At 36.9% G+C, this 15,333-nt stretch overlaps 2 protein-coding genes and 1 pseudogene across 2 annotated transcripts; 2 read left to right on the top strand and 1 right to left on the bottom strand.

Moving 5' to 3' along the window:
• Positions 1 to 501: 501 nt before the first annotated feature.
• On the top strand, positions 502 to 8,320 carry LOC111779827 (WD repeat-containing protein 75). The gene is made up of 16 exons (XM_023659987.1): positions 502 to 910; positions 988 to 1,173; positions 1,757 to 1,936; positions 2,344 to 2,749; positions 3,236 to 3,354; positions 3,440 to 3,517; positions 4,251 to 4,391; positions 4,496 to 4,540; positions 4,648 to 4,814; positions 4,965 to 5,043; positions 5,144 to 5,226; positions 5,458 to 5,587; positions 6,113 to 6,245; positions 6,644 to 6,807; positions 6,916 to 7,108; positions 7,609 to 8,320. The coding sequence occupies exons 1-16, from the start codon at positions 791 to 793 to the stop codon at positions 7,812 to 7,814; spliced, it is 2,430 nt and encodes an 809-aa protein (XP_023515755.1). The 5' UTR covers positions 502 to 790; the 3' UTR covers positions 7,815 to 8,320.
• Positions 8,321 to 9,727: 1,407 nt separating this feature from the next.
• On the bottom strand, positions 9,728 to 12,767 carry LOC111779828 (probable receptor-like serine/threonine-protein kinase At5g57670). Its single transcript, XM_023659988.1, has 7 exons — positions 12,345 to 12,767; positions 11,978 to 12,232; positions 11,724 to 11,881; positions 11,543 to 11,622; positions 11,323 to 11,458; positions 10,856 to 11,005; positions 9,728 to 10,077 (listed from the first exon to the last, which is right to left on the bottom strand). The coding sequence occupies exons 1-7, from the start codon at positions 12,568 to 12,570 to the stop codon at positions 9,934 to 9,936; spliced, it is 1,149 nt and encodes a 382-aa protein (XP_023515756.1). The 5' UTR covers positions 12,571 to 12,767; the 3' UTR covers positions 9,728 to 9,933.
• A 1,404-nt stretch (positions 12,768 to 14,171) lies between these two features.
• On the top strand, positions 14,172 to 15,255 carry LOC111780065 (annotated as a pseudogene).
• Positions 15,256 to 15,333: the final 78 nt, after the last annotated feature.

The following is a 15,333-nucleotide window of genomic DNA, read 5'->3' as shown; positions in this document are numbered from 1 at the left end:
AAAAGGAGTGAGGCTAAGGACTGTACCCGCAACGAGTTAAAACAAACCACATATATTAATAATGAACTTAAATTGTTGTTGTAGGAAGGTATTGGGAATATATATATTAATAATTAAAAATTATTAAATTAGAAGTTTAGCATTTTTTTTTTAATTTTATTTTGAAATTGGTATATTTTTTAGGCGAGTAGATGCATGCATTTTAATAAATTCGAAAATTTAGAGATTTATTTTATAATTTTGAATATTGTTATCTCTTATTAACTTGAAATTTAACATTTAAATTATTATATAAATATGTTATTAAATTATTATTTTATTGACGTATTTTAAGATATTAATATGAAACAAGATTTTTGATGGTGGTAGAGTTTTGTGAGTAACATATTCATAACCAAAATATAAAACAATAATGCAATGCATATAATTTTTTAAAAAATACTATATAACCGAGCATTAATAGGATTTTTTTATTTTTTATTTTTGTAATATTGTTTTGTGTACGAAGCAGGCGGCTGAAAATATCAGGGTTTAACAGATGGTTTAGGGCTTTGTCGGTCTTTGCAGGAGGAAGCATCGAGAGGAGGTACTTACCACTCGCTAGGGTTTACCAGGAGGAAGCATCGAGGAGGATCTCACCACTCGCTAGGGTTTACCAGATACTCTAGGGCTTTAGGAGGAACCGAGGGATTTCCTCATCGCTGGAGGAGGGATTATCTCACCACTCGCTAGGGTTAGGAGGAACCGAGGGATTCACCACTTACCATACTTGCAGGTTCTCTCTCCTACAATGATTTGCGGTGGGAAGAGCTACGTCTCAGCACCTCCAGCTTTCTCCAATGACGCCAAGCGGCTTCTTGTCTGCACGGCCAACTCCGTCTCCATCTTCAGTACCTCCACTGGTTTGCAGGTGAATGCTTTAGTGTTTGCCTTTGTATCCAAATGCTATATATCAAATATTGTAACACTTCATTCGTTTTGGACCAGATTACATCATTGGAGGGTCACAAGGCCTTGGTGACATCGGTCACCGTGGTGCCGGCGTCTAGTCAAGCTAGTAAGATGTTGTGCTTCTGTTGGACTACCTCACTTGACGGAACTATTCGCTATTGGGATTTCTCGGTGCCGGAGCTCATGAAGACCGTAGATATTCAGCTACCGGTTCATTCCATGGTTAGCTAGTTCTTTGTCTTCTGAGTCTCAGTATTGCGTATGATTTGTTATTTTTTATTTTTGAAGAAGGCAGTAAAATCTAGGCTTTGAAATTATTTGGTTCAATTTCAACTTCTTGTTGGGAAGTGATTTTTTTCTGCTCTCCCTTTTCATTATGCAACGGTGCTTCTACTAATTGTCGTTGGAGGTTCAGACTCCATGGGGTTAGAAGATAGTGAAACTTATTTTAGAGAAATGGTTTTGTCCTATCTAATGGGAAGTAATATATCAATGTTCCTGTCGCCAATGATATAAAATATTTTAGAGTCTGTTTCCCTATTCTGCTATGAGAAGTTGGAGCAAGTAATGAAACTTCATTAAATATAGACTTTGGTACTTTGGTACTTTGGTTGACGTTTATTCCTAAAAGGGAGTTGGAACATAGAATCAATATGTAGAATTTGGACATGGGATGATAATATCAGTTGAATGAATGGAGCATAGAACAATGATGTGTGTGTTGCACCATACTCTGTATTGTAATGCAGTATGTTGGTTCTTTCAGTTACTAAATAGTTTGTTTTGCATGCTTTCTTTTCCTCAGGTCATCCCTTCTTTCCTAGGCCAACCGCAGGAGAGGGATTCAAAATCCCGTGATCTTTTTGCTTATGTATCAGTTGAAAATATAAAAGTGAAGGATAACAAGCCGGTGCCTACAAACGGACAAATCCTTAAGTGTAACTTAACCAAGTCTCGCTTGGCTGCTGGAGTCATTTTGGCTGAGGTGCAAACTAAGATTCTCTTCATTATCCCTAATGCTTTCATAGTTGCTTATTAGGAACAAATATTTATTCACTTGAATATTATGTATTACTCTACATGTTTAAGTTCAAGGCTATTGTCTGGGGAAGTATTGAGACAAACATGATAGGCTTGGGTAGTTGTCCTGTAAAATCAATTGAGATGTTCATATATTGGCCTAAACGTCCATGACTATAATATGGGTGTAAAACACAATTGAGATGTTCTTATATTGGCCTAAACATCCATGACTATAATATGGGTGTAAAACGCAGCAGTTGTGCATTAAATTCTAGAGTCCTATGGATGTTTTGGAAAGATTTACTAAATCAATACATTATTACTTGCGGCTTGAATTTGTGAATGATAGTGCGTTCCCTTTCTTGACAGACTCAACAACCTGAGTATATAACTATTAGCTCGACGGGGAGATTCTTTGGCATCCGGAATAAACGCAAAATTCATGTGTGGAAGGTGCCAGAAGTGGAGTCTGAAAGTGTAGGGGCTAAAAGAATTACTCTGCATCACACAAAAGACTTGACAGTTCTTGCATTTCACCCAATCCAAAGAATGGTAGCTGCAGGTGATGTGACCGGGAGAATTTTAACATGGAGGGGATTTGGTAATCGGACATTTTCTGTTTCTGGTAAAGAAACTGGAAAAAAAGCTTTTGAGGATGAAGATAAACCAGGAGTTAGAGGAAATGATGATGCCGATTCTTGTTCCACATGGCACTGGCATCCTGCTGAAGTGATTGTTCTCTCTTTCTCCTTTGATGGGACATATCTTTATTCAGGTAAAATATTAAGACTTAACATTTGGGAATGGGAATACATCCTTGTTTTTCATAATGGAAAATGTATGTTAGTTACATGTTCGGCAATGACTTCTCATTGGTAGCAATTGGTAGGTCCGGAAAATTTTGAATAATTTTCTGGTCTTCTTGCATGAGATGGTCCACTGGGATACTCGGTTATTTGCTATATGTAGTTGATGCAGTTTCTCAAGTGTTGATGATGGTACAAGTCACATACATGAATGTATTGGAGAATAAAATGTATTGCATATTCACGTTCTTTAGGGGTGACATGTAATAATTTAGCAAGTCTAAAGTTAATTACTTCCATCTTCCTACCTTCAATATCCATGTGATTATCTACAGTTCATCTTATTGGATATATTATGTTACACTTAATGTCAATATTCTTATCTGTCCTTAATGATTGCTTAATACTTCCTGTCATATTAGATTTGATCTTCGTGACTCGTAATCTTATTTAAGGTGGGAAGGAGGGCGTTCTTGTGGTTTGGCAACTTGACACAGAGAAGAGAAAGTATTTGCCACGAATTGGATCACCACTATTGTATTTTACTGATTCTCCAGACCCGCTGCTTGCTTCCGTAAGTAGATCCATTTTCTCATAACCCAGTATGTTTTGCCGCTGTTTTGCAGTTCATTTGTTTAAAACTGAAGCTAGGTTTTCAGGTATCTTGTGCAGACAATCAAATTCATTTGCTGAAAATGCCCTCTATGGAAATCTTGAAGTCCATCTCTGGGATCAAGGTCTGTTTCAGCCGTTTTACAATTTCTCTCTATTTATTGAAGTGGCCTTTATAATTTGTAATGTGTGAGTGGTTACAAACGTTAGAACGAATGAGATTGTTTGAATAACAAATGTAGACTATGCCACCTTCCATGCCATGGGAGATATATTAAGGGGAATGGAAGTCACCCTAGAAACCCCAAATATGAAAGCTATATAAGCATATTCTTTCATGTTTGGGTTCTTTTATGTAAAACAAAAGTTTTTCAGCGTTTTCTTTTTGTCAGCATTTTCTTAGTTTAGTATGTAGTTTCCTTCATGTATGTTGCGGTTTTATATGCCCAAAAATTTGGCCCATGCTAGAAAAATGCAGGTTTCCTGGTTCATAGTTGTCTTATATAATGACAGGATCGATTTTTTATAATTCTGTCATGCTTCCTGTCAGAAAAAATATTTCTGTCATGTTGGCTTGAAGTAGGTCTGATTGATACATTTAAATGCAAGATATTGCTGTCAAATAAAATTATTGTTCACTCTTTCATCAGGTCTGATTGATACATTTATGTTATTGCCTTGTTCTCTTACTGCTTTTCAAGCGTATAAAAATTTGATGATTGTACAAATCTATCTAATTTAAACTCTTACCAATTATTTAGTAGTCTTATTAGGAAATAATGGTTATATATGTTATTTGTGTTTAACTGTTCTTCAAGCCTTATTTGACTGCAACTTCCTATGTTGCATTCTTTTCAGCTTCCTTGTTCTTTTCCGGATGTTTGTCAAGGCTCTAATAATGGATTTTCCTTCGATCAAAATGGTGGTCTAGTTGCCCTTCGTTCAGAGAACTACAGCATTCAGTTCTACAGTTTATATGATGATTGTGGAATTTGTGAGGTGAGAATGGATTGATTACTTGATTGGCTTGTGAACTGGTCAATAATGGGGTAACAACACGTACTTGTTTGTTGTGTAATGTGTCTTACATGTACTGCTTGCAGGTTCAAATTTGTGAGAGGAACCATCAACCCAGTGAAGAGCTCACTGTATGTGAACTTGATTGTGTTTTTTTTTCATGAAAATAATATCTGCAGGAATTATGTATGATTGTGGTATAACGAGTTATCATAATTCCTGAATATTGTGGCTACAGGTTGTAGTGACTGTAGTGGCTCTCTCCCTAGATGGCTCTTTAATGAGTACTGCTGAAGTTCGAAGTCCTGAGGATGGAATTGGAGGTCTTAGTTGTCTCAAATTTTGGGATTCTGAGTTGGAAAACAAAAGGTTTAGTTTGTCAACCGTTGTATATGAGCCCCACAGGTTTGTTTTTGGTCCATTTCCAAAGCCATTAGAAAAATTATTGGGAAGGTTATTGTATTGGAGTTAATATATCTACGACAGCTTACTGATGATAAGACAATGAGGGCTAAGTTCTTGTGATCATAATTTCTTTGCACTGCCATTTGACAGGGATGCTGGTATTTCTGCTCTCACTTTCCACCCTAATCGCCGTATGGCTGTAAGTACATCATATGGTGGAGATTTCAAGGTACTGCTGGAAAAAAAAAAAAAAAACACACAATTTCGTATCAAAGTATTTTCTGCAGTGAAATCCATTGTTTTATTTTATTTTTATTTTTTATGTTTAGATATGGGTTTGCAATGATGGACGTCAGAAAATTCAGGGAGAGCAAAACTCGAGTTGGATGTGCCATTCAGTTGGGTCTTACAAGTATGCATTATATTCATTTGTTTCAAATTTTCTGCTTAGGTTGTTGCAGTTTTTTCCTGTTTGCTGAGTTGTGGGGAAAATAGTTTTGCTACTTTTTTGTATAACTGTAGGCGTAGGTTGGATTTAGAATTTTCTTCCTTCAAAAATTTCTAAACCTGAACGTTACTCTGGTGTTTGAAAGTTATGGTCTTTGTTCTTCCAATTTTCTAACGTGAGATTCTGCTTTAACAGAAAGAAGTCAATGAATGCTGCGACATTTTCTGCCGATGGCTCTGTTTTGGCCGTTGCTGCAGAAACTGTCATTACATTATGGGACCCCGAGCAGAATATCCTCATTGCTGTTATTGGAGAGACTCTTACGGTACATGGATTTTTCACATATTTGCCTATATTTCCATTTAAGATAGAAAGCACCGGTAAATTTGCGCTAGTCTAGCTGGTATTTCAATAGGAGGAACGTTTAGCATGCCTCTTTTCTATATAGTGGTTGTGCTTATAATTGTTATTATTTATTATTTTTATTATTATTATCATCTTTTTCTGAAAGCGCAAAAGGTGAACTCATTATGTGTTTAATCACTTTTCTTATTATTTTCATTATGTGACATTGATGTAATGTTATTTGGTGGTGGATCGGAAGCTTTGCCAGTTCTCTTGATCTGAAATCCCTGATTAAAGCTTGAATACTGTATTTGAACTATAAATTCTTTCTTTTCCTTTTTTTCTAAAAAAACTTTCTTAGTTGATGAGGAAAGAAAGAAAATGGAAGTAAAACTTTTGATGTGCTCTGCCAATGCCAAGTTACTAACTAGAAAGATTTTCTATTTTGATATAATTACCTGCATTCATCTCACTCATGAATTCATGTTTTTTTCACTTTGGACAGCCAATTGTGAATCTTTCCTTTGCCGGAGACTCTGAGTTTCTTATATCTGTTTCACAAGGTTCAAGACCACAACTATCGGTCTGGAGTATGACGAAACTGTCAGTATCTTGGTCATACAAACTTCATGTAGAAGGTCTAATACTCTCCTTTGTCCTTTTACTCGAACTAAGTATTGAAGTGTTATTTGGCTTGAACATGCGATGATCTATTCACTTCTTTGATTAGCTTAAACTGCAAAAGACTAATTTCACAAATTAGTAAGGAAAAACAAATGATCAATAAGCCNTTTTTTTTTTTTTTTTTTTTTTTTTTTTTTTTTTTTTTTTTGCCTTTTGGCCATAACTTTTTACTCATAGAATGGGTCCTGATAAATGAAGACACGTTTCTTTCAGTTAGCTCCTTCGTTGGAACGTTATTCAGTTCATGAACTATCTAAATAAAAATATACTTTTGTTTATGGTTTTAGAGGACGTTTGAGCCATGACCATAGAATTTGTTCTAATCTTGACTGTCCATGATTTGCTTCTACAGCTGTGGCCTGTGCTGTGGATACTTCTTCTTTTGCTGTTCTTGCCCTTATCCCCGAATCTGTACGCTTGCAATTTAATGACTCAACCTTTCAAGGGAGAGATGGAGTGATCTTGCATTTTAATGCCAATGATCCTGTTCCCCAGAATACCTGGTCTGTTAGGAAGGTAAAATATTTTCTGCATCCTTTTTTTCCCCTCTGAATAATTATTACTTATTTATAGTTAGTTATTTAATTGTTTTTAATAATTAATTAGTGTTGATGTACACCGTAGGCTCAGGGAGGGGGTCTTGCTTTTCTTCGATCCAAAAAATCTTCCAATAGTTCAGATGGGAAATTTGACCATCCATGGCTTGTTTATATCAATGGTGACCACGAGTATACTCTATTTGACCCATCTGGCAAAGAAGCACAAGAGCTTAGTTTGACCAAGCAGGGGAGTTATCACGCCCTTGAAGAAACAGGAGGTACATCATTTTCTATTTTAATCGTATCAACAGTGTGAATCTCTATAGCTGTGCTGCCTACGTTTCTCAGCTTGGTCATGATCTGCTTAACAATATCCTCTTTTCTCTAGTAACAAATCCTCTACCCGGCATTGACTTTTTCTCTAGTAACAAATCCTCTTTTCTCTAGTAACAACTTTATTTTATTCACGTGCGCAGGCGTAATGTATAAATTACATATTTTTGGGGAAGGACCTTTGAGTTCCTAATGTTTTGGTGGCTCAAAAGTAAAAATCTAGATCGAATTGGGATTACAAATAGCTTTTTGTCGATGCGTTATTACTGGTTGACTGTTCAGGAGATTTCATGTGCCATTTTGATTCTTGTGGTTTGCATAAGTTGATTTTTTTTTGAACTCGCATTTTATCCCATGGTTTGCAGATTAGACTTTTTTTGCATTCATTTCATTTGGAAAAATCATGTCAATCCAATGGTGTTATTAATCTGGAAAATTATTACAGGGAAATTTGGATATCAAGCTATCTATGGCGAACTACCAGAATTTGACTCAAAGGTGGATCAGACCTTGTCTGCCCCATCTGTTCCATCACAGAGGCCTTGGGAGACCATCTTTAGTGGTTCATCACACGAACTTCCCCCTCTGAGTAAGCTGTGTTCAGCATTTTTAGAATCATTATTGGAGAGGAGGACCGTTACTTCCGAGTAATTTCGGAGTCGGATATCTTATTAAGTGAAAGATGTCACATTGTTGCTTCTTGAGCTCCTGGATTTGAATCAGATCGATACAATCCGAAGATAGAATTGGTTGGCATCAAAACAGAAGCCTTTGATTTCCCGATTTACCTTCCGAGTTTACAACATGAATTAGCTAGCTGTCTTCATGGTGCAACAATCAGAAGGAAGCATCTTCTGTGGCGTACATTGAAAGATTTTCCAAAGAAAAGATTGGACTTGCTTCCAAAAGAGAGTAGGAACCATCGGAAATTTTTGTTAGGTAGTTTTTGAGTGAATTTTGATTTAGAAAGAGATAGTTTGAAAATTTTGTAAATTAGAGTTGCGTTTTCAATATGGTAACACATCCCTTTGGATTATTGGGAATCCTATCTTAAAGTCATATATTATGGAACATAACTATAGTGGTAATGTTAACTATTTAATTGAAATATTGACGATGACTGAGTGTTACCAGATTATACAGCTATATTTTACATATGTTTATGTGGGTGACTTCCATTATAAGGGTAGCCTTCTTTAACCCACTTTTAAAGTCATGTGGTGTGGTCTTTCAATTCAGTACACTGAATTGCATCGAGTTCTGTACAAACGAATTTTCCCCAATTCAGGCAACTCTATTCTCTGTTTATTTAATCATTTATGTTGTTATGTAGCCGTTGAACCAGTCTTTTTTAGGTTAAACAACTCCCATGCCTTTCATGCCCACCTCCTCCACCCATTGCCTTTTCATCCCTTTTCCCCTCTCATTATTATTATCTTTTTATTATCCATAATCTTAAATTTATTTATTTTATATATATTTATTTTATATAGGTGAGAATTCTCTATATAGTTTTGGTCGGTTATGAATTGCATTAGCTCACACATCAGCTCACAGTTTTAACAAATGTGTCTGTTATGAAAGATTTCCACAAAAGGGATATTACTTGGGTTCAGTGTCTTTGCTAGCACACCACCCGGACCACTAACATATATGGTCGATTTAGCCCGTTACATATCGTCGTTAGCTTCATAATTGTTAGGGAGAGGATGCTTCGTTCCCATATCCAACCAATGTGTAATTTCACACTATATATAAGCTACATTTGGTCATCCATCTCACTCCCAATTTTGACACATTTTAATCAATTCATTTGGATGATTTCACATCTACTAAGACAACTTTGATTTTGATACCCAATTGCTTTGATTGTGATACCCCAATTTAATTTTAATGATATTATATAGTCGAACAAAGAAACAATCAGTATCAGCTAAAATTCAAATCATATGAGTCATGATGAAATTATTGTATCGTTGCTCAAAATCCATAATTAAGTTAGTTCCATAGAATATAACCATTAATTATGGGTGAATAATTGAATGAGTATGTTAATTAATTTACCAAATCATAGAATATGAAGGAGTACTGATAAAGAAACTTGAACTGACAGGTCTTATATCTTCATTGATTATAATATTATACATTTAATTTAATTTAGGGGTAAGCTATAATATATTATGCAATGAATAAAAAAAGAAGAAGCAAACAAATTTACAATTCTCAAGTTGTGTAAAGTAGGGCCCTGAACCTGCTCACATGAACAACAGTACACCACTTTTTCTTTTTATTTTTTCAAAATTTTGAGAATCCCAGCCGACAATTCTGGGTCATGAGATATGAAAAATGCACTTGTTCCATGAACCCCACCAATGAATTCTTATTGATTTAAATGCCTGGCAGCCCACGTTTTCATCCACAAATTTGCTGTTTTCATCCATCCCTTTCAATCATTTCTGATGGTTCAAAAGCTTCTTGTAAAATTTAAGAACAAAAGACTCCTACTGGCGTTCAATCTTGTAATGATCGACTTATGAATGAGTTTAGGTCGTGTCGGGTTGTTGATTCGTCAAAATTAGCCATTTCTAAATTCAGAATATGGTGCAGGGGATCATCTTTTGTTTTTTTGATTTTACAGAAGATTTGCATTATTATCAGTTCAATCTACCTGAATATGTACACAGTTTACTGTCTCTATTGTGTGGTTTGGACATTGTTTAATCAAACTTGAAGCTCTGAAGGCTCTTCAATTCTGCCCTACATTGAATTATTATGGGGACTGGATGGAGAAGGAGCTGTCCCATTCATATTCCAACTCTTCAAAGCCCCAGAAATCATCCTTCTCTTCTACTTCTACCTCTGGCATTTTCCACCTCTCGGTATCGACATACCGATCCTCCATGATGTCGAGTACCTGTCAATATCGAAAACAGACCATTCTGCTTAGCTTCACCTTTGCTGGCACAGCCATAAAAAGGGTCACTTTTGAATTTGCTATTCTTGCATTGTAATTTAATATCCGTGTATGAAAATCTCAAAGCCATATTGTGAGAACCCACATCGATTGGAGAGGAGAACGAAACATTCTTTATAAGGGTGTGGAAACCTCTCCCTAGCAGACATGTTTTAAAAACCTTGAAGGGAAACCCGAAATGAAAAGCCCAAATAGGACAATATCTGCTAACAGTGTACCCGAAACTACATTTCTCCTTTTTTTTTTTTTTTTTTTTTTTGACTGCTTGGAGATCACATTCACTAAATGAATGAACAGTTGAAAGAGAAAGTCAAGATCAGATCCTCCATTAATGTGATTTTAAGCATTCTTTTAAAAAGCTAGTTGCCAACATTAATCACATGTGATTGCCATATCCATATTTCCTCAAAATCATCACTACAAGGAATCCAATTTTTCTACTTCTAATGTGAGGACTGTGACCTTCAAGATCATAACATCTAAACTACTGTTAATGAAGAATGTTCTCTATAAGAATCTTAAGTTCAAGAGTCCAAAAGAAAAATTCTATCTATAACATCTAACTAGTTCTTGTTCGGAACGAAATAGCATAAGGATTTCGACATTATCTAGAGTAGGATGATTCATTTGATGATGATTAGAAAGCTTTATGGCTATAATACAAAAAAGGCAAGCTTGCAAATATATAGATTATTCTTGCAAGAATAGAGTTAGGTACCTCGGTCATGGTGGGTCGCCACAACGAAGATTCTCGAATGCATAGAGAAGCTGCAAGGGAAAATCTTTTCAGCTGCGTAACGTCGTAGGCGCCCCCAAGTCGTGGATCTACCAGCTTTTCATACTCTGCTCGATTCAATATCGGTTTGGCCTGTGTTTGCTTAGAGTTAGTGTATGATTAAAGCAGCACAACCACATGGCCAAAAAGTCAAATTATCAACAACTTGGTTAAGTTTTAACTCCCAAAGAAACCTACCACTGATTTTAGAAACAAAACAAATAAATAAAGTGTATGGTTATTATCGAAAACAAAAGGCGAAAATGTTCGAAAATCGAAATAAGACTCCCAACCAATTACCATTTTCTTCATTGAATCAAAGAGTTTGATAGAGAAACAAGCCATGGAAATGATTGTTCGTTCTTGAGGATGAACTTATAATATATATTTGATCAAATCATTAAGCATACCCAGCTGTGTAAGCTTTGGTGAGATCCATCAACAGGCTTTCTTCCAGAGATTACTTCTAAAAGAAACACTCCAAAAGCAAAAACATCTGTTTTCTCATCTACAATCCCATGCATATAGTATTCTGGAGCCAAGTGCCTGCGGATGATCAAAACCCTCTTATGAAAAACTATATTTTCTAGTTAATTCGATCCAAGAAAGTGAAAGGTTGCTGCCATTTACCCAAAGGTTCCTTCAATAGGAGCAATTGAATGATGAGACCACTGGGTTGGAAGCCATTTAGCCAACCCAAAGTCTGAAATCTATGAAACCAAAAACCCAAGAACACTGTGATTTCATGTAAGGAAAAGGAAAACATTGCTGTCAAAATTTCAGACAAGAACAGTGGATGAGAATGACAAACCAGAGGTTCAAAATCTGCTGTTAAAAGAATATTTGAAGACTTAATGTCTCTATGAATAATCCTCCTCTGGCAATCCTTGTGCAAGTAATGAAGGCCTCTGGCTGTCCCAATCGCTATCTTGTACCTTGTTTTCCAATCAATTGGACTCAAATTATCATCTGCAAGAACAGGATTTTCAAATTGAAGCTCATTTGGCTAATGGGAAGGTAAAATTTTCAAATGGGGTTGTCCAAAAGAACAAAGAAATTGTTTACCATGGAGAAGAGAAGCCACAGAGCCTCTGGAGGAGAAGCGGAAAATGAGATAAAGGCCATTGTCAATGCAGCAACCTAAAAGAGACAGAACATTTGTGTGTTGGACATGTCCTATGGTTCCAATTTCAGTAAGAAACTCCTTCTCTTTCCTCTCGTCAATGGAGGTTTTCGTGAGTCTTTTCACTGCAATTTCTTCACCGTCGCTTAAAATCCCTCTATAAACCTCTGCATAGCCCCCTTTTCCGACCAAGTTATCTAAGACCCACATTGAAAAACAGAGACCTTATACGATGTAGATTGAAAAAAAAGAACAAAAACCAAAAACTGGGGGAAACCCTTCTTTATTTTTGTCTTGCTTTTACAGTACCTGAGCTCAATCCATCGGTGGCTTCAAAAATCTCTTCATAAGAGAAGCATTTCCAAAAGGGTCTTCGAGAATGCTGAGGAACAATGCAATCTCTGTTCTCAGAGACATCTGGGTTCGAGGATTCGTCTCCTAAAGTGCGTCGTTTGAGAGAGAAGAGGCGTCTGAAGCTGTTGCTTCTAATGTATTTCATTCTTTGCGGAGTCGGAAGAGAATGGTCCGAACTCATGCAAATCACCAACAATAAGAAGAAGAAGAAGAAGAATAAATAAGAACAGAGAATTGAAACAGAGAGAAGGAGAAGTGGGGGTTGAGAGAAAAAATGAATTTAAGAAGAAGAAGGAGGAGAAGAAGAAGAAGAAGGAGTGGGTGTATGGCAGTGGTGAAGCGTATAGTATAATGGGTGTGAGAGTACGTGTGGGACTCTCCATGGTTTTTAGACAGATTACTGCCATTGTCTGTTGTGCTACACCTGTGTTCTTCCCCCACTTTTTTTTTTTTTTTTTTCAATTATGGTATTGATCAATTTAGTATTACTTTTAAGAACATCTTGGACTTATAAACTAAACAAAATTCAAAATTTAAGGCTAATTTTGCATAGATTAATAATAATGGGATGCTTTTGGATTTAAGATTAAACTTATTTTGTAATGATTCTCTAATGAACCCAAACTTTATACGAGGGGACTTTTTAACCTTTTAATCGAAATTATATATCTAAAGCAATTGAATTATATTAAAATAATATTTTAATTAATTGAGTTATAATTAGTTTATATATTTACGGGTGGAAATAATACATTAAAAATTTATATAAATATATAATTAATAAATGATGACAGAAAGGTAGAGAAAGGGATGTTTTTTCTATCACCAACCAACAAAGACAAAGTAGGCATCGCCTATAACAACAATTAATTTCAAACACATAAAGAAAAAAGAAATGACCAACTCTTTTTTTCTTTCTAATATTTCACGAGTTCATTGCACATGCATCCTTCCCCTTTTTTTTCTTCTTTCTTTTTGGTCGGATATTGTCCATTTTAGTCTATTACATATCATCGTCAACCTCATGGTTTTAAAACGTACATTCTGAAGAGAGGTTTCTACACTCTTATAAAAGATGTTTTGTTTCGTTCTCATGTTCGACCAATGTGAAATCTGACAGTAATTACATTCAAAACTTAACATTATTATAAGTATTTTAAAAAAATGTTAAATTTTATAGATAAACGATACGAAAAGGTTGTTTTTTATTGGGTTTGGTCCCAAGAAAGAGGAGGAAAAGAGTATGCATGTGGAGATGGGGTAGGGGTTGAGCTGCCCTTGTTTTTCCCATTCTTTTTTTAATTTTTTTTTTTAATTTTTTAATTTTTTAATTCTAATCGCCTTGTTTTATGATATAAACCTACCCCTATATACTAATTTTTAGTGGACTTGAATGATGGATTGTTTCGGCCCAAACAAACTGATCTGGGGAACTTAAAGGCCCATTGGTCTGAGCAAATTAAAAGCCCAATTAAGAAGCCCATAAAGAAAGTCAATAGCCCAGTTATTCTCATTAATTGTGTGGAGGCCCATTCCAACACAGCCAAATTGAGAAGCCCATAAAGAAAGTCAATAGCCCAGTCATTCTCACGAATTGTGTGGAGGCCCATTCCAACACAGCCCAATTGAGAAGCCCATAAAGAAAGTCAATAGCCCAGTCATTCTCACGAATTGTGTGGAGGCCCATTCCAACAGCCCAAGTTAGAAGCCCATAAAGAAAGTCAATAACCCAATCATTCTTCACGAATTGTGTGGAGGCCCATTCCAACACAAGAGAGATAACGTTGTCCTTCTGTAATTTTGGGGAAACCCAGGGGCTTTTTCTTCTCAATCGCTAAACCCCTAATCCGATAGCCAAGTCCTTCACTCTCAGCTTACTACCGGGGATTGCAAATCCACCATGGTCGACCGTGAACGAGATCGAGACAGAGGACGCGACAGAGATAAAGATCGGGACCGTGATAGATATATAGACCGGGAGCGAGACCGTGACTACCGTGAACGTGACCGGCGTAGGGATCGAGAAGATCGTGATCGGGACCGGGAACGGCGTAGGGAGAAAGACGACCGTGACCATGAACGGGAGCACGGCAGGAGTAAAAGGTCTCATACTCCTGAACGCCCCAGATCCCGCCACACACGCTCTCGCACCCGCTCGCCGAACCGGCACCGGTCGCGATCTCTTTCTCGTACCCCTGAGGATCGATCCCTTCGCCGCCGGCATCGCTCACCCTCCCCGGATCATGTTAGGAAGCGTCATCGCCGGGATTTGACTGCGGACGATGAAAAGGACCGGCAGAAAGCAGTGTCTGACTTCGTTGATGGCATTGCGAAGGAGCAGCACAAACATAAGAATAATAAAGATAGCGTTGGTGGCGGAGAATCAGTAGAGGAGACCATGGCTGATGAGGATGAAATTGAGATGATGAAGAAATTAGGTATTCCCGTGGGTTTCGATTCGACCAAGGGCAAGCCGGTTGCCGGTGCTGATGTGAGTGGCGTTAGGGCAGTGACCAAGAGACAGCCTAGGCAGTACATGAATCGTCGTGGCGGGTTCAACCGGCCGTTGCCGGCTGAGGGGACACGGTAGATAATTGATTTGGCTAGGTCCACCCAGGTTAGTCTATTGCTCTGTTCTTCGGTGATGAACTGTTGGCACCGGTCTTCCCTATATTCCCAGTGGATCGAGGAGAAAGGGGGTTCGGCGGAAGAGGATTGTAACATGAATTCTCATTTTTTATTTAGTTTTTTGCTCATATGGTTCTTCTTATGATTTGAAAACAAATGTAATTACTGGGGTTGATAAGGAATTATTGAACTGTTGTAACAATTGAATATAGCTTAGTCCACTGCTTTCTTCCTTGAAGCTCTGTTCGTCCTCAAAATGCCGTTCTACCTCAATTCAAGCAATGTTAAGAACTCGGACTCTTAATTGCGAACATGA

Source organism: Cucurbita pepo, chromosome LG18 (assembly GCF_002806865.2).
Source record: "Cucurbita pepo subsp. pepo cultivar mu-cu-16 chromosome LG18, ASM280686v2, whole genome shotgun sequence".
Lineage (NCBI taxonomy): Eukaryota > Viridiplantae > Streptophyta > Magnoliopsida > Cucurbitales > Cucurbitaceae > Cucurbita > Cucurbita pepo.
Note: the sequence above shows the minus strand (reverse complement) of the source record. Positions and strands in the feature narration are given on the sequence as shown.